The following is a 22493-nucleotide window of genomic DNA, read 5'->3' as shown; positions in this document are numbered from 1 at the left end:
GAATCGCTAGAGTCAGGGAGGGTCCCAGAAGACTGAAAAATGGCAATGTCACATCTGTGTTTAAGAAGGGATTCCTGTTGTCATTTCTGTTGCCAGCAGCAGGAAGAGCAGAAGCTTGGACCAGGAGCCTGTCGGGAAAGGATTTATAATCATCTAGCAAGCAACAATTTGATTGTAAATAGTCAACATGGATTCGTCAAGAGCAGATCATGTCTCACAATCCTCATTGAGTTTTTGAAGTGACCAAGCATGTAGATGAGGTTAGGACAGTTGACGTGGTGTACGTGGACTTCAGTCTAGCCTTTGATAAATTTCCACATACTGGGTATCTGAAGAAAATGCGGAGGCATGAGATTGAAGGTGATTTAGCAATTTGGATTAGAAACTGACTTTCTGTAAGAAGGCAACAGTGATGGTTGATGGAAAATATTTAGCCTGGAGTCTGGATACTAGTGGTATGCCACAAGGATCTGTTCTGGGACCACTGCTGTTTGTCAATTTTATAAACGACTTGGACATAGGCATAGGTGGATGGGTTAGTAAGTTTGCAGATGATACTAAAGTCGATGAAGTGGTGGACGGTGTGGAACAATGTTGCAGGTTGCAGGGGGACTTGGATCAACTGCAGAATTGGGCTGGAAGGTGGCAAATGGAGTTCAGTGCAGATAAATGTGAGGTGATTCATTTTGGAAAGAAAAACAGGAAGGCAGAATACTGGATCAGTGGGAAGATTCTTGGTAGTGTGGATGTGCAGAGGGATCTTGGTGTCCATGTACATAGATCCCTCAAAGTTGTCACTCAGGTTGATAGTGCTGTTAAGAAGGTGTGTTAGGTTTTATTGGTAGAGGGGATTGAGTTCCAGAGCCGTGATGTCATGCTGCAACTGTATAAAACTAATGTACAAAACTAATGTAGCCTCACTTGGAATATTGTGTGCAGTTCTGGTCGCCCCATTACAGAAAGGATGTGGAAGCATTGGAAAAGGTGCAGAGGAGGTAAACCAGGATGTTCCCTGGTCTTATGCAGAAAGGCTGAGGATCTCTGGTCGGTTCTCATTGAAGAGGAAAAAGCTAAGAGTAGATTTAATAGAGACACACAAGATGATCAAAGGATTAGATAGGGTGGATGGCGAGAATCTTTTTCTGAGGATGATGACAGCTGCTTGTACAAGGGGGCATAGCTGCAAATTGAGGGGTGATAGATTCAAGACAGATGTCTGAGGCAGGTTCTTTACTCAGAGAATGGTAAGGGTATGGAATGCCCTGCCTGCCAATGTAGTCAACTCAACCACATTAGGGGCATTTAAACAGTCCTTGGATAAGCACATTGATGATGATGGGATAGTGTAGAGTGATGGGTTTAGATTAATTCACAGGTCAGTGCAATATCGAGGGCCAAATATCTGCGCTGTATTGTTCTGTGTTCTAAGGGAGAGAGGCTTAAGATGGGAAATTATAGGCCGGTCATTCGTCTGACCTTAATCTCAGGTAAGATTTTAAGAGTTTACAAAATCATGAAGGGTATAGACGGGGTGGATAGAGACCAGCTTTCTCCCAGTGTGAAGGATTCAATAACCAGAAGTCATGCTTTCAAGGTGAGAGGTGGAAAGTTTAAGGGGGATACACGCGGCAAGTACTTCACACACAGGGTGGTGGGTGTTTGGGACATGTTGCCAACAGAGGTAGTAGAGGCTGGCATGGTAGATTCATTTAAGATGCGTCTGGACAGATGCATGAGTGGGTGGGAGCAGAGGGATATAAATGCTTAGGAATTGACCGACAGGTTTAGACAGTACATTTGGGTCGGCTCAGGCTTGAAGGGCCGAATTTTCTTTGTTCTTTGTTCTTTAGTCCATTATGAAGGATGAGATTGCAGAGCACTTGGAAATGGATGGCAAAATGGAGCAGAATTAGCACAGCTTTGTCAGGTTATGCCTGACAAACCTGTTGGAATTCTTAGAGGGGATGATGAGCAAGTTAAGGAAAGGACAGACCATGGCCGTGATCTATTTGGATTTCCAGAAGATATTTGACAAGGCGCCACACAGGACGCTGTTCAGTCAGTGGCAAGGCATTGACATGTATAACGGATGGGCTGACTGGCAGAAGGCAGAGAGTAGGGCTAAAGAAATCATCTTCAGGTTGGCAGTTGGTGACCAGTGGAGTTCCGCAGGGTCAGTGCTGGGACCACAACTATTCATGTTATACATTAACTACCTGTACAAAGGAACTGAGGGCATTATTGCTAAGTTTGCAGATGACACAAGATAGGTGGAAGGACAGATAGTATTGAGGAGGTGGGGAGACATTTTGTGGGCAGGGACACCAAGGTCTGTTTGGGCACCCTCATTTCCCAGCCACTCATTACTTGGAGTGTTTTCTGCCTTTCTTTCTCTGCTAGGTTGAATAGCTTCACACATATTCATGTTGTATTCCATCGACCATGTTCTAGCATTTTCAACTTTCAAGGAGCTATGAACCTGCACTCCAAGGTCTCTTTGTTTAGCAACACTCCCTAGGACCTTACCATTAAGTGTATAAATCCTGCTAAGATTTGCTTTCCCAAAATGCAGCACCTCGCATTTACTTGAATTAAACTCCATCTGCCACTTTTCAGCCCATTGGCCCATCTGGTCCAGATCCTGTTGTAATCTGAGGTAACCTTCTTTGCTGTCCACTACACCTCCAATTTTGGTGTCATCTGCAAACTTACTAACTGTACCCCTTATGTTTGCATCCAAATCATTTATGTAAATGACAAAAAGTAGAGGACCCAGCACCGATCCTTGTGGCACTCCATTGGTCACAGGCCTCCAATCTGAAAACAACCCTCCACTTGTAGTTAAGTTCTTTCTGGGCTGAATGATCTAGTCTTAATTCATTTGCTCATAGATTATATGAGGTAACAACATCAATCATATTGCAGACAAATGTATCAGCAACAGGAGGTTGATGAGAGTGAGGTCAAGCTGAATTCTCCCTTTTACCATCTTCTGCAGACCCAGACTGATGGATATATCCTTCTGGATGAGGCCAGACTTGCCAATAGTTATGTTACCAACCCACTCTTAGTGATGGGCATTGAAGCAACCCACCCAGAGTATATCCGGTGCCATTGATCCCCTCATTGGTTCTTCCAAGTCATGTTCAGTATGGAGTACTGATTTATTGAGGGTGGACAGTGTAGAATTGGATTATTTTTAATAATTACTTATTTTGATTTGATTGTGAAGGTCAAATTTAGTTCTGTTTAATTGTTTATGGTTTTATTGCTGCTTTTATGGTTGATTCTGAATTAAATGAAGGATATGAAAGGCTAAAGGATATGAAAACACTGAGGTAAAAGACTTTTTGTCAAACACAGCAATGATCTTAATTGCTCTAGGTTTAGTAATCTTTCACTCTTTTGCTTGTCGGGGAGATATTTATCTCTGCCTTAAAGTATCTATTTGGAGATAGAGACCTTCTTATCTAGGAAGCCAACCATTGTAATTTGTACTGCTATCCTCCTGTCAAGTGGAATAGAGTCAAAACCGATAGGGCAACTCAGAACTGGGCATCCATGCAGGGCTAGGTAAAAACAATAACTGCAGATGCTGGAAACCAGATTCTGGATCAGTGGTGCTGGAAGAGCACAGCAATTCAGGCAGCATCCAACGAGCAGCGAAATCGACGTTTTGGGCAAAAGCCCTTCATCAGGAATAAAAGGACTGTTGACCGACATTACCAGCACAATTGTATTCAACCACAGTTTGCAATCTCATGATTTGACTCTGTTATCAAGGCAGGGGACCAACCATTTTTCAATATGGATTACAAGAAAGTCTGTCAGGAGTAAATTCAATCATATCTTAGAAAACAATAACCTTCTGATCTGGTAACATTGCAGAACAGAAATATATGCACGTTAACCAACAGAGAAGCAACGTGCAATAGACAGAGCAAATCCCTTCCACAATCAATAGATCGATATCAAAGCCGAGCAACTAATTGAGAGAGGCTCACAAACATTCCTATCTTCAATGATGGAGGAGCCTAGCGTATTACAGACGACGAGACTCAAACGTTTGTAGCCCAGTTTTCAGCAAGAATTGCCAAGTGGATTATCCATTTTGACCTTCCCCCTGATGGTCACAGCATCAAAGATGCTAAACCTCAACCAAGTTGAGCATTTCATATACATACACGTATAGGTGTAAATACATATGCACATAGAGCATGTACGTTTATTAGCCTCTTTCTACCCCAATCAGCAAACTATATTTAACCCTTTCATTCCCCACCAAATCTCTTCCACTCTGTAATCACCATATATATGTCTCTGTCTCTCTCACTTACACTCTCTCTCACTCTCTCACTCTCTCACTCTCTCACTCTCTCACTCTCTCACTCTCTCACTCTCTCACACTCTCACACTCTCACACTCTCTCACTCTCTCACTCTCTCACTCTCTCACTCTCTCACTCTCTCACTCTCTCACACACTCTCTCACTCTCTCACACACACTCTCACTCTCACACACTCTCACTCTCACACACTCTCACTCACTCTCACTCTCACTCACTCTCACTCTCACACACTCTCACTCTCACACACTCTCACTCACTCTCACTCTCACTCACTCTCACTCTCACACACACACTCTCACACACTCTCACTCTCACACACACTCTCTCACACACACACACACACACACACACACAAAACATGAGTAAACAGCCCTTCTCCTCATGCTGGTCAGCAAAGAAGTGGTGACCAGCAGGGGGAGCCTGACTCGCCAAGCCTACACGCAATTGCAGTGCTCCAGGTGACATTTTTAAATGGCTTTCAGAAGAAAGTAAGCCTTATACTCCACAACCACCTGATGAAGGAGCAGCGCTCCGAAGCCTAGTGCTTCTAAATAAACCTGTTGGACTATAACCTGGTGTTGTGTGATTTTTAACTTTGTACACCCCAGTCCAACACCGGCATCTCCAAATCGTGCCAAAAATGGATCTACTCAAAACATTTAGGTGAAAAAAAATGATATTTGTTCATAGAACTAGCTTATTTTACTTCAGTAATGCAGCAATCAAGTGCACATCACAATGTTATGACTTTCAGAGGGAAATTGCAAGATGACCAGAGCAGGGCAAGACGTCATCTGTGCACTGATACCAGACTCTAAATGTTAACTGTTTCTCTCTCCACCAGATGTTGCCAAACATGCTGAATTTCTCTCTCATTCTCTGTATTTGTTTCGCTGGATAGTAATGCTGACCAAGGACAAGGATCATTTTTAATCTTTCCAAAACCAACCCTTCTCCAACCAGGGAATGTTAACCAATTGTAGATCCCTCATTGTTGCTGCATCCTAAATAAACTGATAAATCTGATCAAACATCAGTTGTGGAATCTATGCGATTTATATACTTTAGAACTAAATTGATATCGTATTTATTCACTGAACCTTCAGTGAAGCTTCTTGATTTTCCATTTGAATTTATGAAGAAACCTAAGCTTTCAGCTGTCCAACATCAGAATGAACCTGTGCAATTGTATAACAAAAAATTCAAGCATAGTTCATTCATTACTCATTACTATCTTAATACAAACATTGAAATATGAAGCAAATGATCATTGTCAGCAATAAAATAAATTAACTGATTACTGAAATAAGTACTAGATGCCTATCAAGGAACTAGGTCTAAAATAAAGAACTGCAGATGCTGAAAATCTGAAACAAAAGCAAACATTTGCTGGAGAAACTCAGCAGATCTTGCACCATCTGTGAGAGAAAGCAGACGTTCTGGTTGTTTAAACCTATTGGAAACACCCTTACTCAGAGGGAGAAGTTTTTGTTTCCATTTCCTTTTGTTATGGGAAGTTCTGTAAATTCTTTGTATGGAAATGAGTGTGAAGAGCAGTGCTCCTGTAAAGAATAGAATAAAACTAGCTTATCTAACAGTAAGAAGTTAGTGATGATCACAAAGGAGACAAGTTCTGATAAAACCCTGAAAAGGCTACTTTAAAATGAATAGAGTGAAGTTCAGGAATGTTATAGCTCCAGAAGAAACTATCTCCAGTCAAGAGTTGAAGTCACTGTTACCTTACAGCTATTGAGGTATGAGGAAAAGGGATTCACTGTGAGCATTATACAAGGATGGTTGCTGGGTGTCGTACAAGTTATTTTTTAAATCTTATAATGGATTGTCAAAATGAAGCATCTCAAAAGGTAGTGTTATCAGAAAATGTAAAAGAAGAACCTTGCTTTTACAGAGAGCTTTGTATTGAATGCCGTAGAGTCAATGAAGTACTTTTGAAATGTGGCAGTCAGGTTCCATGCAGAGATATTCTTAGAAATAGCAATGCAGTACACTGCCTTTGTGATGTTGATGAGGATAAATATTGCCCAGGATATTGCTGTAACTCCTGTTTTCTTCCTTGAAATAGTCCATGCAGGTGGGGCCTTGATTTTAATGTCTCATCCGAAAGATGACACCATGTACAATGCTGTTACTCCCTGGAATGTAGTCAATTTATTCCCAATTCTTGGAGTGAGACTAGTCTGAGTCACAAGATTTTATGTTTGACAGTGCTGTTGATTGAACCACAGCCACCAAACACTGTATGGATATGTGCAATTGAGATAAAGATGTTCTTTATGTGAATAATTTATCATTTTTACTAAAACAAAAGTGATTTACCCAATGTGTGTTTAATGCTTTTGTTGTTCTCCACTGTTCATAGGATCATGATTGGGCATCTGGTCCTGAAGCTTTGCAAATACAGTTTATGAATCACTGGCATTTACTCAAAAGACATTGTCAGTTTTAAGAACAAGGATTAGCCTAGAGTTGATATGTGAATTTCTTTCCAGCTTGGACAGCTTACAAGCAAAGACTTTGTTATTGTTTATATTCAAAAGAATATTTCTTGATTTGTTCTTTTTATTCATTCAAGCTGCATCTCTGGCAAGACCAAAATTTAGTACCCATCCCTGACTGTTCTTTAAAAAGCTGGCAAGCCACCTTTTTGAACAGCTGCAGTTCTTGTTTATGGGCACCCAGTGTTATTAGGGATGGAGTTCCAGGAATTTGACTCCAAGACATTGAAGTACAGGTAGTTCTCCTATAATGCATTGCACATCCTGTGCAACGTTGTGTTACAGAGAATGGTGCAATAGAAGTAAAGGGCCCTCTGGGAAAAACAGGGTTAGGGATACCAGTTTAGCAAAACCTGTCTATTTCTGGTCAGTTACAGATATGTCAAGTTGTTCCAAGTAAAATGTCCCAGTGTATTATTGTATTCCTGGCTCCTTGTAGATTGGGGTTTATCCAGAACCTGGCTGTCTGCCAGTAAACTTTGTGAAACTTGCAGAAGTTTTTGTTTCATGTGAGTAAAATCTTTTTTTTGAGGGGATGGCCTTCAAACGAACACTGGGTGAATTTGGACCAGGCAGAACTTGGAAATAGGTGTGGTGGGAGAGATGAGGGTCACCAGTGGTCCGTACTTAGTTTAACACCTGCCCCCTTCCTATCACATATACCCTCTCTTGTAAAGTCGCCATGTGTTAAAGCTTCAGATAGGCAGCAACTGAGCCACTGCTTAACAAAAGGCCCTGCTTACTCTCCAACACTTGCTGGACATCCCTGTACTTGCACCTTTTCACCTTCTTTCACTCCCTTTCTCTTTCCCTCTCTCTTCCCACTCCTTGCCCCCCCCCCATTACCCAACTCTGTGCATGGTCCTAATAAGTATTCCAGCAGAGTATTCCAATGTTCACTTCCCCTATCTCAGTTGCAGATAGAAGCAAAAAAATACACATGCACAGACAACAACCTGTTGCGATTGATTCGCCAGCAGAATAAATCACAGCTGGCTGATAATGGAATCGCATAACAGTGAACGGGAATCCACTGTATAACAAAAACAGTCTGCAATTCACAACTTGTGTTACAGCCAAATAATGTTTACGAAACACATGTTATCGAAGAACTACCTGTAATGGTGATATGGTTTCAAGTCAGAATGGTATTTGACTTAGTGGGGAAGTTGCAGGTGATGTCTACTGCCTTCCTCAGGTTGAGATCCTAGATTTCATGCAGGTGAGTTGCTGCAGTGCATCTTGTATGTGGTGTACACACTATATCACTGGGTACTAGTGATGAAGAGAGTGAATGTTCGAGGTGTTAAATGGAATACCAGAAAAATTTGTCCTGGATAATAGCACATGACTTGAGGTTTCTTTGGAACTGCATTCGTCCAGACAATTGGAAGATATTCTGTCACATTCTTGGCTTATGCGCTGTAGATGAGAGACAGACTCTGGAGTCAGAAAATAAATTGCACACCACAGAATCTCTAGCCTCTGACTTGCTTTTTCACCCCAATGTTTATTTAGCTTTTACAGTGAAGTTTGTAGTTTACAATATCCAGACTAGCCCTTGCCTCCAAGAATATATATGATGGGGTTTCAGCTATCATAATGCTGTTAATTATCAGCGGGAGATATTTAGCTTCTGTCTTGTTGATTATGTTATTTCCCAGCACAAATAATACTTGCCCCTTATCAGCTCAGGCTTGAGCATTGTCAGGTTTTGCTCGATGTGGACATGAATGGTTTTGTCTTTGATTTATTATTGTCACCGTACCTAGATATAACGAAAAGCTTTGTTTTGTGTGCAGTACAGGCAGATCATACCATACGAAGTGCAGTAAGGTAATGGAACAGAGCAAAGAATACAATGTTAAGGCTGCAGAGAAAGCGCACAAAAAGCAAGATCAGCATTAAATTTTCAATTTGAAAGGTCCATTCAGAAGTCAGTAACAGCGGGGAAGAAGCTGTTCTTAAATCTCTTTGTATGCGTGTTTAAGCTTTTGTGTCTTCTCCCTGTTGGAAGGGGTTAGAAGAGATTATAACTAGGGTGAGAGGAGCCTTTGATTATGTTGGCTGCCTTCTGAAGCCAAGCATGATGACGTACAAGATCTTAATTGGGGTTATGCCTTTCTGAACTGCTAAATATTTCATGCTCAGTGTTTCATGAATTAACCCCAGAAGCTAGCATGTCATTTAAATGATAAAAAGCTGGAGTGTACCAGTATTTGTTTCACAAGATGGGGGCCTTGTGTATTATGCAAAAATCTTGTAGATCCAAAGCTGTCATAGTGATGTATATGTTATTTCATTTCAGAGTTTCTCCTCTTCAAAAATCTGAAATAGTAGACATGGTGAAAAATCATGTTAATGCTATCACCCTGGCCATCGGAGATGGAGCTAATGATGTGGGGATGATTCAGACTGCACATGTTGGAGTGGGGATTAGTGGCAATGAAGGCCTACAAGCCACTAACTCATCTGATTACTCTATAGCACAGGTTAGAGACTTTAATTCTTTCTCTTATTGATCATGATCTAAAATCCACCTCATTGTTTATTAAATGCTAACTGCAGTCAGAATGTTTTGCAACTATCAAAGTTGGTACCGTTTCTTACCAGGGCAAGCAAATTTATTATCAATTAAAATTTTATGTTACATAACCAGAAGGAAGGAGGAGAGTTTGGAGTGCAGGACTTAAGTGCTTGACTGCCTGACAGAACAATCATGGCTGATTTTGGGATTCAATTCCATTCATCTGCCTGCTCAACCTTTGATATTCGATGAGATCGAAAATTTGTCTAGCACTGACCTTAAATGTATGTAATGATAGAAGATCAAAAACCCTCTCAGCTGGAGAATTTCAATGTTGCACACACTTTGAGTGGCGTAACTTATGCTATTTTCAATGCTAAATGATTGGCCCTCACCTGATGCTATGCCCTCTGCAATTTAGATTCCTCAACCAGTAGAAACAATCAATGTCTATCCTGTCAAGTCCCTTCAGGATCTTCTAAGTTTCATTGAGATCGCGTCCCTTTTTAACCCTAAATCCCAAAGATTTTCTATTCAATTTCTCAGCCGCCCAACAAAGGACAACCCCCTCATCCCAGGGACCAGTCTAGTGCAACTTCTCCTCACAGTTTCACTTTCCACTTAACTTTCTCTTATCAGCAGATTTCAATACATTACCCTTTTCATCAGAATTGTTAGTATAGATGGTAAATAATTGAAAATAACTTTCATTTAAAAAAAGGTCTGAATATCATTATTCCAGAGATTTTGGTTTATTGAGAAGTACTTTGCTTGTAATTTTGGGAATTTTCTTCCTTCTCACTTCAGTGACTGATGTACTTTTGGCACCAATTCCCTTTACAGTGGGTGACTCTCCAAACTCTGTATGAGTGAAAAATAAACTTATAATATTTCTATTGGTCTGACACAGAGTATGGAACTTCTTTGTTTTCAAAGTTGCATAATACTATTATGAAGTTGAAGATCTGTACTGTATCTTTAAGAGAGAGTGAATGCTGTTCTGAACTGACAGCTGACAAGCACCTGTGTATATGACTAGATGGCAATCTCAGAGTGTACCGGAAAATTGAAAATACATAACATTTGGCTGTGAAATGAATACCTGAGTACTTGCTGTTTTGACAGCAATTCAGATTTAACCAGTTTGAATTATGCTAGGAGAAAGTGAGGACTGGAGATCAGAGTCTAGAGTGTGGTGCTGGCAAAGCACAGCCAGTCTGGCAGCATCTGAGGAGCAGGAGAATCAACGTTTCTGATAAAGGGCTTATGTCTGAAATGTCAATTCTCCTGCACCTCGGATGCTGCCTGACCAGATGGGCTTTTCCAGCACCATGCTGTCGAGTTTGAATTATGCCACAGAATACTAAAACCCAATCGAGTTTGAATTTATTGTTTTGCCAACTTTGAACCAATGAGACGATCCGATGTTGGGGATATGAAAATGCAGGTGTTTTGAAAATTGGAGAGAGAGCAACTGCCATTGAGAGAGACCCAATAAATTAGGAAATACTTTCTATCAAAGACACCTTTTCATGTGAAACATATTCGCAGTGAAAAGAAAGACAACGACATAGGGAGATCTTCAGCCCGAAGAAGGCAGACACCAGAGATGACAGCGGCTGTGTGGTTTTCAAATTAAGTTGATGGAATTTTAGTAAGTGTTTTATTGGAACAACATATTGTTATAGATTTGGAGGCAGATAGTAAGCAATTAAGTGAAAGGGGTGAATTGTTGCTGTTTAATGTTCACTTTTAGAATTAAAGAATAAATTGATGTTACTTTCTTTAAATAGTGGAATTTGGGAGTTCTCTGTCACTCATATTTTAACTGTTACAACATGGCGCTAACCCCTGTGCTAATTAAACCAAACACCCAGAAAACCTCAATTTGTCTCGTAATCTATTAAAATATGAATGACAGAGAACTCCCAAATTCCACTATTTAAAGAAAATAGCATCAATTTATTTATCAGAGCGTCCTAGATTTTAAAATAAAACGTAGTTGAAACAAATTGTTTAATTTTGGTTACTTGTGGTTGGTTGAATTAAAAGTGAAGGAAATGGCTCTTAACATGACTGAAGAGGTTCTGAGATTTGAAGATGCTTCCCAAATGTGCTAAGAAAGTTTAGAAAGACAGAGGATGTACTTTTAATATTAGCAAATAGGTTAGAATTGAGTTTAACCAGGGACAAAAGGAAAGCTGAAATTGTAATCGAGTTGGTCAAGCACTTAGGAGTATCAGAGAAACCGACAAGTGCAGTAGAGTTAGAAAAACGTAAATTGCCATTAAGGCATATAAGAAGATAAAGAAAGGGAAAGAAGAGCCATGAGAGAAGGAAGAGAGAGAGGGAGGAAAAAGAAGGGGAGAGAAAGGAGAGAGAATTTGAACTTCAGAATCTGCTTATTAGTCAGGAAAGTCAAGTTAACAGGATGAAGGTGAAGAGAGAAGATAGTGATGTATGCAAATAAGTTAAAACATTGCCACATTTTGATGACAAAGATGTTGAAGCTTTAATTTCATTTGAAAAAGTGGCTAAGCAGATGGAGTGGTCAGAGCACTGAAGGGTAATGCTAGTTAGACTAAGCTGATAGGCAGAGCTAGTGAGGTATTTGCAAAGCTGTCAGATGAAGGGTCAAGGGATTATGCAGATGTCAAACAGGCTATTTTGAGTGTTAATGAGTTGGTACCAGAAGCGTATATACAGTGGTTCAGAAACATCAAGAAGGAACCAGGTCAGACTTATGTTGAGTTCGAAAGAATTAAACATGGTAATTTTGATAGATGGGTACACACCTTTAAAAATAGATAAGACCTATGAGACCCTAAGAGAGATTGTTCTGCTGGTGGAGTTTAAAACTCACTTCCCAAGATGATATGAACTCATATAGATGAACAGAAAGTTCAAAAAGTGAGAAGAGCAGCAGAGATGGCAGATGAATATGCATTGGTGCATAAGGCAAAATTTAGCTTCCAGACAAGCCCCAAACTGTTACGACATGGAGGTAAACCCATCTGCTAATTAAATCAAACACCCAGAAAAGCTCACCTCGTCTTGTAACCTGTTAAAATATGAGTGACCGAGAGCTCCCAAATTCCACTACTTAAAGAAAATAAATTCAGCTTATCTTTAACTCTAAAGTGAACATTAAATAACAACTATTCATAACTCTAGTCCCCCGCCTTTCTCTTAACTGCTTATTATCTGCCTCCAACTCTATAGCAATATAATAATGAGACACTTATTAAATACCATCAACTTAATTTTAAAGCCACACAGCCACTGTCATCTTCGGTGTCTGTCTTCCAACTGAAGATCTCCCTGGGTCATCATCTTTCTTGTTACCACAAAATATGTTTCATATGAAAACGTACCTTTTGATGGAGAGTGCTTCCTAATTTCTTGGGTCTCGATGGCAGTAGCTGTCTCTCCAATTTTCAAAACACTTGCATTTTCATATCCCCAACCTTGGATCGCCTTATTGGTTCATATTTGGCAAAACAATAAATTCAAACGTGATTGGGTTTTAGTATCCTGTGGCATAATTTAAATGGTTAAGTTTGAATTGTTGTCAAAACAGCAACCAACTCAGGTATCCATTTAACAGCCAAATGCTACATATTTTCAATTTTCCAGTGCACTCTGAGACTGCCATCTAGTCATATGCACAGGTGCTTGTAAGCTCTCAGTTCAGAACTGCATTCACTCTGTCTTAAAGGTACAGTACATGCCTTCAACTTCATAACAATACTCACTTAACCTGGAAGAACTGACTTCAGGTTGATGGCAGCCATCTCTTGGGGCTCCGATGTACACATTGTGAATTTAACAGACTAATTTGCACCTTACAATCACAAATCATTGGTGAACTTTCCACTGCTCGTTCAGCAAGGACCATCTTGCCCAAAGAATAAATTCTGTCAATCAGACTTAACTGAAGATGAAATTCTCAAACCTTCCTTCAAACTCCAAGTATAGATTGTGAGTTAATGTGGGATGTTAATCAGTTACATCTTTCATTGCGTGCAACATCCTTAAGGCGATAACACTTATTCTGCACTCCTTATGCTGCCTCGAACCGCATTAACCAATCTCTGTCCAGGACACACTATTGATCGCATGTTTTGTTCAAGGAACATGGTGGAACATGTCCCATGGAGTGACACAATTCAGGATATACAGTCAGCTTGAATAGATAGTTATAATACAATAGATGGGCTTACAATTGTAGAATAAAGGAATGAGTGCCAATAGTCTGGTGCCAAGCTTTAAATCGGACCTTCTTATCTTCTGTACAGAAGGAAAGACAATATTTATCTTCCACTAAGAGTGGAAGAAATTAAAAATGTAGAGCCTTAGCTAACTATGTATGTGCTGAAGCTGGACGGGTTGTGTTCGGAGCCCCTGTACTGGTCAAAGAAAGGTGGACTGAAAATAGTGCCTGATCATGTTATAAATAGCACCATATTAAAATGTTTTCTGATTTTTAATGTAACACAATTTCAGCCTACTGCACTGAGGAAATTACTGCATGTTGATCTTTGATTTTGTAAACCTGATTTTCTTTTGAATATTACAACACTTTTGGTATTTAAAAACCTTTTTTTTGCAGATTTGTTCATTGTGTGCATTATTTAAAAGAAGTCTTTGTGATACTGATAAAAGCTTTTTTAATTCTAGTTTTCATATTTAGAAAAACTTTTACTAGTCCATGGAGCCTGGAGTTATATCCGTGTGACAAAGTGCATCCTTTACTGTTTTTACAAAAATGTGGTGCTATACATAATAGAGGTAAGGAGCCACGTCTTTGACTGTAGCAATTTTCAGATGGAACATACATTGTTGACTAATATTGTCTTCCAGGAATAGTAGCTTGGTTTTAGATAATAGGACTATTTGGGGAGAGGATGTTTTCTGCCATATTTAGGTGGGGTTTTGAGATTTCAGATTTATTTAGTAACCTTATTCAAAACGTCTTGCATTTACTTATGATTTGGAGATGCCGGTGTTGGACTGGGGTGTACAAAGTTAAAAATCACACAACACCAGGTTGTAGTCCAACAGGTTTAATTGGAAGCACACTATCTTTCGGAGCGACGCTCCTGATGAAGGGCTTATGCCCGAAACGTCGATTCTCCTGTTCCCTGGATGCTGCCTGACCTGCTGCGCTGATCCAGCAACACATTTTCAGCTCTGATCTCCAGCATCTGCAGACCTCACTTTCTCCTGCTTCCAAATAAACTTGTTGGACTATAACCTGGTGTTGTGTGATTTTTAACTTTGCATTTATTTAGTACCTTTGCCATAGAAAAATGTTGTAATGTTCAGAGAGACAGAAGGAAAGATGGCTGCATAGCCCAAGGACGAAATATTAGGAAGGATGAGCAAAAGAAGCACTGAATTAACTTCAGGTTAGAGTTTATTTCCGAACTTCTCTTCCCAAAATGAGTCACCTTGCAGGTACTTAGAATGAATCCCTGTCTACCACATTTTAGTTCATTTTCCTCTTTTAGCAAAATCTTGTTTTGGCTTTCGTTGGTTGTGAGGAGACTTACCTTTATTTCCCATTCATCAGCAAATTCTGGCAACACTCCTCTTGGTCTCTGTCCAATTTAGTCTTGAGTCATTAACATCACTAGCCTGAGAACTGTACTGTATTTTACACATGGCTACTCACTTCCATTCAAAGTGAGAAAAACTGCGCTTAGCTCTCTGCTTTCTCCTTTGCGAACAATTTTTAATCCAGTTTGCTAAATACAACTTCTTATTTCATTATTTCTAGTATTCTTGCTTCTGGTAACTTGTTGAAGATATTCCTAAAACAACATTTCCAGATTTATTGTTACACACTTAAAGAATTTTATGATATTTGAAAAGCATGATCATCCATTCTGAAATTGTTGTTAGTTACTCCTAACTAGTTTTCCTTTTCCTAGATCAATATCTTTAATTAAAGGCTTTTGAAATTCCCATACTAAGTTGGTATACTATTATTCAGGTTAGTTCAGTGAGCCTTTCTTAAATAAGTGACTATTATTCAGGTCACTCCTCCTGCACATAGCAACACCCAGATCTACGGTAATCTCTTCAATTAAGGCAGGTATGAAATATTTACTGTTGCTATTTATAAATTGTTATTTCTGTCCAATCAGGAGTTGGACCTCATATTTAGCAATTCTCTTTTCATTAATATACTTGTAAAATAACTTGCGCAGACATTAATTTCAAAAACATGTAGGTTGGGATTGTATCAGTGGTTAAAAGGCAAACAATGTGGAATGGAGCGAGAAGGAGTAAGACAAATAAATGGAGAAGATGCCCAGAGAGGCAGAGAGAATAAAAAGAAGCAGACACAAATATTGCTGATAAATAAGCCAGGGAATAACTAAAAGCTGATTGGATGTTAATGGGAACTGTGAGTAGTTCAAAATGGGCTGCCTGTGCTGGGAGTATGCAATACAAACCATGACTTTGGGATTAAGCGGTGGGTAATAAACATGGAGGGACATGTTCACGCATTGAAATGTTTAAACTCAATGTTGAGTTTGGAGGACTGTAAGTGGAGGATGAAGTGCTGTTCCTCCAACCCTAATCCAATCCAACCAAACTATGGATGGGTAATCAATATTATCCCAGCCAGCAAAACCATATCCAATGAATGATTTAAAAAAAAAAATCATTGATGAGTGCCTGTCCCTGTGTGCAAGGTGTCCTGTCAGCAGCATTACAGTGGAAGATGTTATTGCATTCCAAAGTGCAGCTTTAAATTGTAGAACTGAATGAAAATGGGTGGGAGCTGTGTCATGATGCACTAAGGCTTGTACATGTCTGATGCTGATGTCTGTAAATGGGGCAGGTTGAGAGTCACTGCCCACGGAGTGTACATTGAGGTGTTGATGACTAATGTCCAAACGAAATGCCAGAAGAGTAAGTGATAAACTCTGTTATTGCATTGGCTTTCATGTTTGGAATTGTAATATTGTTGTTTGTTTTTGACTCATTCATGGGATGTTGGCGTCGCTGGCTCGGCTAGTATTTATTGCCCATTCCTATTTACCCAGAGAGCAGTTAAGTGTCAACTACATTTGTTGTGGGTCTGAAGTTACATGTAGGCCAGACCAGGTAAGGATGACAGTTTCCTTCCCTAAAGGACATTAGTGAACCAGATGGGTTTTTCCAACAATCAATTCATGGTCGTCATTAGATCCTTAATTTCAGATGTTTTTAATGAATTCAAATTCCATCATTTGCCATGGCGGGATTCGACTCACATCCCAGAACATTACCTGGGTCTCCAAATTAACAGTCGAGCAATAATATCACTATGCCATCACCTCCCCTTTTCTGGCAGGAAGTTATATGTAAGTGAAGCAAGATTAACTAATAATGAGATGTTAATCTATGCAATTGGCTCTCACTGCTCACTAAGAAGATTTTCATCATGCCATTCAACACTTGTTTGGAAAATAGAACTTTTTACTCAACATCAGAAATCTCCTTATGCCAATCACGTGATTTTCTCAACTTTCTCTCAAATGAACCACATGGGTTTGGATGAGTTACCTATGGGGTTAGTTTTAGTGAGTTAATTGAAGTCGCGCCCGGCACATAGGAAAATAATTGAGATTGTTGGAAGTCAGTCACCTCAGCTTCAGGACATCTCACTGTAAGAGTCCCTCAGTGTTGTGTCCTACGCTCGACCATCTCCAGCTTCTTCATCAATGGCATTCCTCCATCATAAGGTCTGAAAGGGATGTTCACCAGTCATCGTGCAGTGTTCAGCACCACATATGATTCCTCAGATACTGAAGCAGTTCATGTCTGAATCCGACAAAACTTGGGCATATCTAGATTGGGGCTGACAAGTGGCAAGTAACATTAGCCCCACACACATGCCAGACAGTGACCATCTCCAACAAAAGAGAATCTTAACATAACCCATTGACATTCAATTGTATTACCATCACTGAATCCCTCACTATCAACAACCTAGGAGTTACGTTTGACCAGAAACTGAATTGAACTAGCCATATATATACTATATTGCAAGAGGAGGTCAGAGACTAGGTATCCTGCAGCAAGTAACTCAGCTTTTGCCTCTCCAAAGCCTGTCCACCATCTACAAGACACAAGTTAGGAATGTGATGCAACACTTAGATGAGTGTAGCTCCAGAAGCTTGTAACTCAAGAAGCTTGACACTATCCATGACAAAGAAACCTACTTGATTAACATCACTTCCACAAACATTTACACCTTCCCCACTGACACTCATTAGCTGCTGCGTGTACCATCCATAAGATGTATTGCAGAAATTTATCAAGTGTCCTTAGACATCACATTCCAAATCCACAACCTCTATTATCTAGAAAGGCAAATACAGCTGATGCATGGGAATGCCATTCCTTGCAAGTTCCCCTCCAAGCATTCACCACTCTCAACTGGAAATATGTTATTGTTCCTTCAGTGTCACTGGTCAAAATCCTGTAACTCCCTCCCAAAACAAACATGTGTAAACATCTGCACCAAATGAACTGCAGCAGTTTAAGAAGTCAGCTCACTACCACCTTCAACAGGACAAGTAGGGATGGGCAGTAATTGGTCCAGCCAGTGATTCTCACATCCCATGAATTAATAACAAAAAATGTCATAAGTTATTCTTATAGATATTTTCTATCCAGCCTGTTCAGAGATGTTACTGCACCCCTCTGGAACAGTTGGGACTTAGGTCTCCCAGCTTAGAGTTAGGGACACTACCACTGCACCACAAGACTTCTTATATACTTGGCACCTGTGAAGTCTAGACTTTTGTTTATATATGTGCATTTTTAATGAGATTTCACAATTCTTAAAATGAAGAGATGGAGTTTAGTGCATGAAAAGGTAGAAGAAAACTGTTGCCTAGCTACTGGGATCAGGGACATGAGATTCAGGGTGAGCTTGCCAATTGGATACAAAATTGGCTTAGCAGCAGGAGACAGAATGGTGGGGGAGGGTTATTTTTCAGACTCGAGGCCTGTTACCAGAAGCGTTCCACAGGGATGAGTTCTCGATCCGTTATTGTTTGTCATTTATATAAATGATTTTAGATGAGAATATAGAAGACATGGTTAGTAAGTTTGCGGATGACACCAAAATTGGTGGTAGCAATTTTGATCAATTGGGTCAATGGGCTGAGGAGTGGCAGGTGGAGCTTAATTTGGATAAATGTGAGGGATTGAATTTTAGTAAAACAAACAAGAATAGGACTTACACAGTTAAAAGTAGGACACTGAGTAGTGTTGAAAATGTGTTGCTGGAAAAGCGCAGCAGGTCAGGCAGCATCCAAGGAGCAGGAGAATCTGACCTGCTGCGCTTTTCCAGCAACACATTTTCAGCTCTGATCTCCAGCAACTGCAGTCCTCACTTTCTCCACTGAGTAGTATTGTAAAACAGAGGGACTTAGAAGTTCGGGTACATAATTCTTTGAAGTTTGCATCACGTAGACGAGGTGGTTAATAAGGCATCTAGCACACTTGCCTTCATTGCTCAGACCTTTGAGTACAGCAGTTGGGATGTCATTGAGATTATACAGGATGTATGGTGAGGCCTCTTCTGGAGTACTATGTCCAGTTCTGATCACCCTGTGATAGGAAGGATATTATTAAGCTGGAGAGGATTCAGAAAAGATTTATCAGGATGTTGACTGAAAAGGAAGATTTGAGTTATAGAGAGAGCCTGGATAGGCTGGGACTTTTTTCACTGGAACATAGGGGATTGAGGGGTGACTTCATAGAGGTTTATAAAATCATGAGTATAGATAAGGTGAATGACAGGTCTCTTTTCCCTTTGGTGGGGTATTTTAAGACTGGGGGGCATATTTTTTAAGGTGAGAGGAGAAAGATTTACAAAAGACATGAAAGGCAACATGGTTACACTGTAAAAATGCATTTTTTACTTTGGTTCCCCTCTAACATTTCATTAACACATTCCTGAACAGTAATATTATTCCAGCTCATCACTCATGAAACTGCACTTATGTGCTTTTCTCTGGTTTTGTTAATTTTATATTAAAAAGCATGAAAATAAAAGAACTCATGATAAATGCAATCTTATTTAATTCTACTTGAATTCGAATCTGATTCAACACAAGTCAGTGACCTCACCAGCAAATCTTTAAGTAGATTTGAGCTAAATGCATTCTACTTGGCACTATCTCATGTATAGCTTTGCCATTAATTCAGAGTTATTTAACTGATAGGCTAGTAGCATCAAAAGTGACTTGCCAGGTCATTGCATAAGATTAAAGCTGCAGTATAACTCATTATGCTGCATGCAGTAATGCTGGCACACAGACTTACCTTTTCAATCATGTGTTTTATATTTAGTCAATCCACTGGATCTACAGAGTTCACCTTTGCTTTTTGTTCCAGGTAATGGAGTGGTGTCATCAGCAAATTTCTAAATGGAGTTAGAGCTGAATTTGGCCGCACAGTCATGAGTATACAAAGTGCATAGTTAGGGGCTGAGTACGCAGCCTTGTTGAGCATTAATGTTGAAGTTAGTAAACACCAGAGGCTGATATTAATCTCTCTTTTCACCAAAGTTTGCAGCTTGACTTGCTATTTTTTGAGTCCTTGGGCATTATTTTATTCTTGTTAATATAAGAACAAAAGTGTGCAAATACCATAAGTATCTTTTATTCTTTTGTGAGTACCAACATTTCACATAGAGATACTGGAGGTAGGGTGAACTTGTGTTACTTGATCATGTATTGTGTAATTTCTTGCTTGGTATCTAATTTTATGATCACTTGAACTGGATTCCTTATCTTTTCTCTGTTTGTAGTTTGTAGATTTCCATGTTAGACCAAGTGTGATAAATTTCAATATCTGTTAAGCTCTTTCTTTTAGAGACAAAAAAAAACAGCAGATGCTGAAATCCAAAGTAGACAGCAGGAAGCTGGTAGAACACAGCAAGCCAGGCAACATTCGGAGTGCAGAAGTTGATGTTTCGAGTGTAACCCTTCTTCAGAACTGGGGTTGGGTATGGGGGGAGCTGTAGATAAAGGGGGAGGGGAAGGCGGGGGCAGGGTGGTGAAGTAGGGAGAGGTAAAGACAGGTACAACCTGGTTGGTCAATGGGAGGAATGAATCCAGTAGGTGACAAGGGGAAGGGGCTGGGAAGGGAGTTGGGGATGGGGAGGGAGGTTATTTGAAATTGGAGAACTGCGTTGAGTCCTCTGGGCTGTAGGGTTCCCAGGTGGAAGATAAGATGTTGTTCCTCCAATAGGTCTCTTGGGTCTTCTTTATATCAGGGAGACCGAACGTAAACTTAGGGAACAGTTCACTCAGCATCGCAGCTGGGTCTGTAGGGGCCGACCGGACCTCCCAGTCACTGCCCATTTCAATTCCCCCAACCACTCTCTTTCCGAAATGACCATTCTTGGCCCCCTCCCTTGCCAAAACAAACCACAGCGCCTACTGGAGGAACAACACCTTATCTTCCGCCTGAGCACCCTACAGCCTAGAGGACTCAACATTGAGTTCTCCAATTTCAAATAACCTCCCTCCCAATCACCCCACTCCCTTTCCAGCCTCTCCACCTCCCTGCCACTAACTGGATTCATTCCTCCCATTGGCCAACCAGGTCGGACTCTCTACCTGTCTTCACCTATCCCCACTTTACCACCCTGCCCACACCTTGCTCTTTATTGCAGCTCCCCCACACCCACCCCAAGTCCTGAAGAAGCGTTACAACCGAAATGTCGACTTCTGCAATGTCCTCCAAGTGCTGCCTGGCTTGCTGTGTTCTTCCAGCCTCCTGCCCGACTTCTTTTACAAGCCCGCCCCTTGAGATGAAGAAAACTCAACAAAATATTTCATATTACTTCTGTAACCAGGCTAAGTCAAACAGTTTCTGCTGAACCTTTCCTCTTTCTTTGACCCACTTTAACCTAAGAAGAATTTTCATTTATTTTTTCTGGCTTGCTTGTCACCTGGCTACTTCTGTCTTGGGATTGGCCAACGCTGCTGCCAGTCATAGCTGCTATCACATTGCCCCATTCAAATCACTTAATGCTGTGAATGTAACTTGTCTCTTTGAGTTAAGATCTTATGTGAATGCCTTATAGAAATGTCTCAAAGTAATGATTTTGACTTTAGCAAAGATTTTGTTCAATTGATTACAAATGTATGTAATGCAAAATGAAATGAATAACTTTACCCCATTGCCTTCCATGTGACAGACAAGTGGAATGATTTAGATTTTCCATTAATATGTATATTAGGTGTCCTCTTGTTACCATGGAAAAATAATGACATACTAGTAATGTCACTAACCAGTTATCCAGAGGGCCAAACAAATGCCTTAGGGTTCTTGGATTCAAATGCCACTATGGCAGCTGGCAGAATCTTTTTCAATTAATAAGTCTGGAATATAAATTTAACTTCAATCATTGTGACCATGAAACTATCATCAATAGTGTAAAATAATAGCTGATTTATTCGTTTTCATCAGAAAAAGAATTCTGCCATCCTTACCTGGTCTGGCCTACTTATGACTCAAGATTCACAGTGATATGGTTGACTTTTAACTGTCTTATAAAATGGCCATACGAACCACCCAGTTTATGGGCAACTACGGATGGGAAACAAATCCTGAGCTTGCCAATGATGCCCACATCCCATAGATCAATAAAGATAAAATGAAGCTGATAGGTGCAGTTTGAATCAGCAAACCCATTGACTAGAAGTGGATTCAAAATTACACACATCAGAGTCAGGTCAATTGCCAAACACACCATACACTGCAATTTCTGGTTTAATTTCCGAACAGTTCACTCTCAACCAAGACTAACCACCTCTAAACTATCCTTGTGTCACATTTACTATTTAGATTCATGTACGGTAAGGAAATGAGTTTTGAGAAGATTTGTAGCTCAGGTTGAGGTTTTGGATGTAGGTTTGTTCACTGAGCTGGAAGGTTCATTTCCAGACGTTTCGTTACCCTACTAGGTAACATCTTCAGTGGGCCTCGGGCAAAGCACTGCTGAAAATTCCTGCTTTCTGTTCATATGTTTGGCTTTCTTAAGTTGATGATGTAATTTCCTGTGGTGATGTTTTTC

General features: G+C 40.1%; 1 protein-coding gene across 4 annotated transcripts in view; it reads left to right on the top strand.

The window, feature by feature from the left end:
- The window catches only part of atp8a2 (ATPase phospholipid transporting 8A2), a 573039-nt gene that overhangs the window by 419346 nt on the left and 131200 nt on the right, over window positions 1-22493 (top strand). For 3 of the 4 annotated variants that reach the window (XM_043691978.2, XM_043691979.2, XM_043691980.2), the window contains 2 exons: window positions 9173-9356; window positions 14072-14182. In XM_043691978.2, coding sequence (XP_043547913.2) covers window positions 9173-9356; window positions 14072-14182 — 295 coding nt within the window. The remainder of the gene's footprint in view (window positions 1-9172; window positions 9357-14071; window positions 14183-22493) is intronic. The other variant, XM_087988186.1, reaches the window with a different exon arrangement.

This window comes from Chiloscyllium plagiosum, unplaced genomic scaffold (assembly GCF_037043375.1).
Source record: "Chiloscyllium plagiosum isolate Xiang-an unplaced genomic scaffold, Cpla_swu_hap1 HiC_scaffold_6, whole genome shotgun sequence".
Classification (NCBI taxonomy): Eukaryota; Metazoa; Chordata; class Chondrichthyes; order Orectolobiformes; family Hemiscylliidae; genus Chiloscyllium; species Chiloscyllium plagiosum.
Note: the sequence above shows the minus strand (reverse complement) of the source record. Positions and strands in the feature narration are given on the sequence as shown.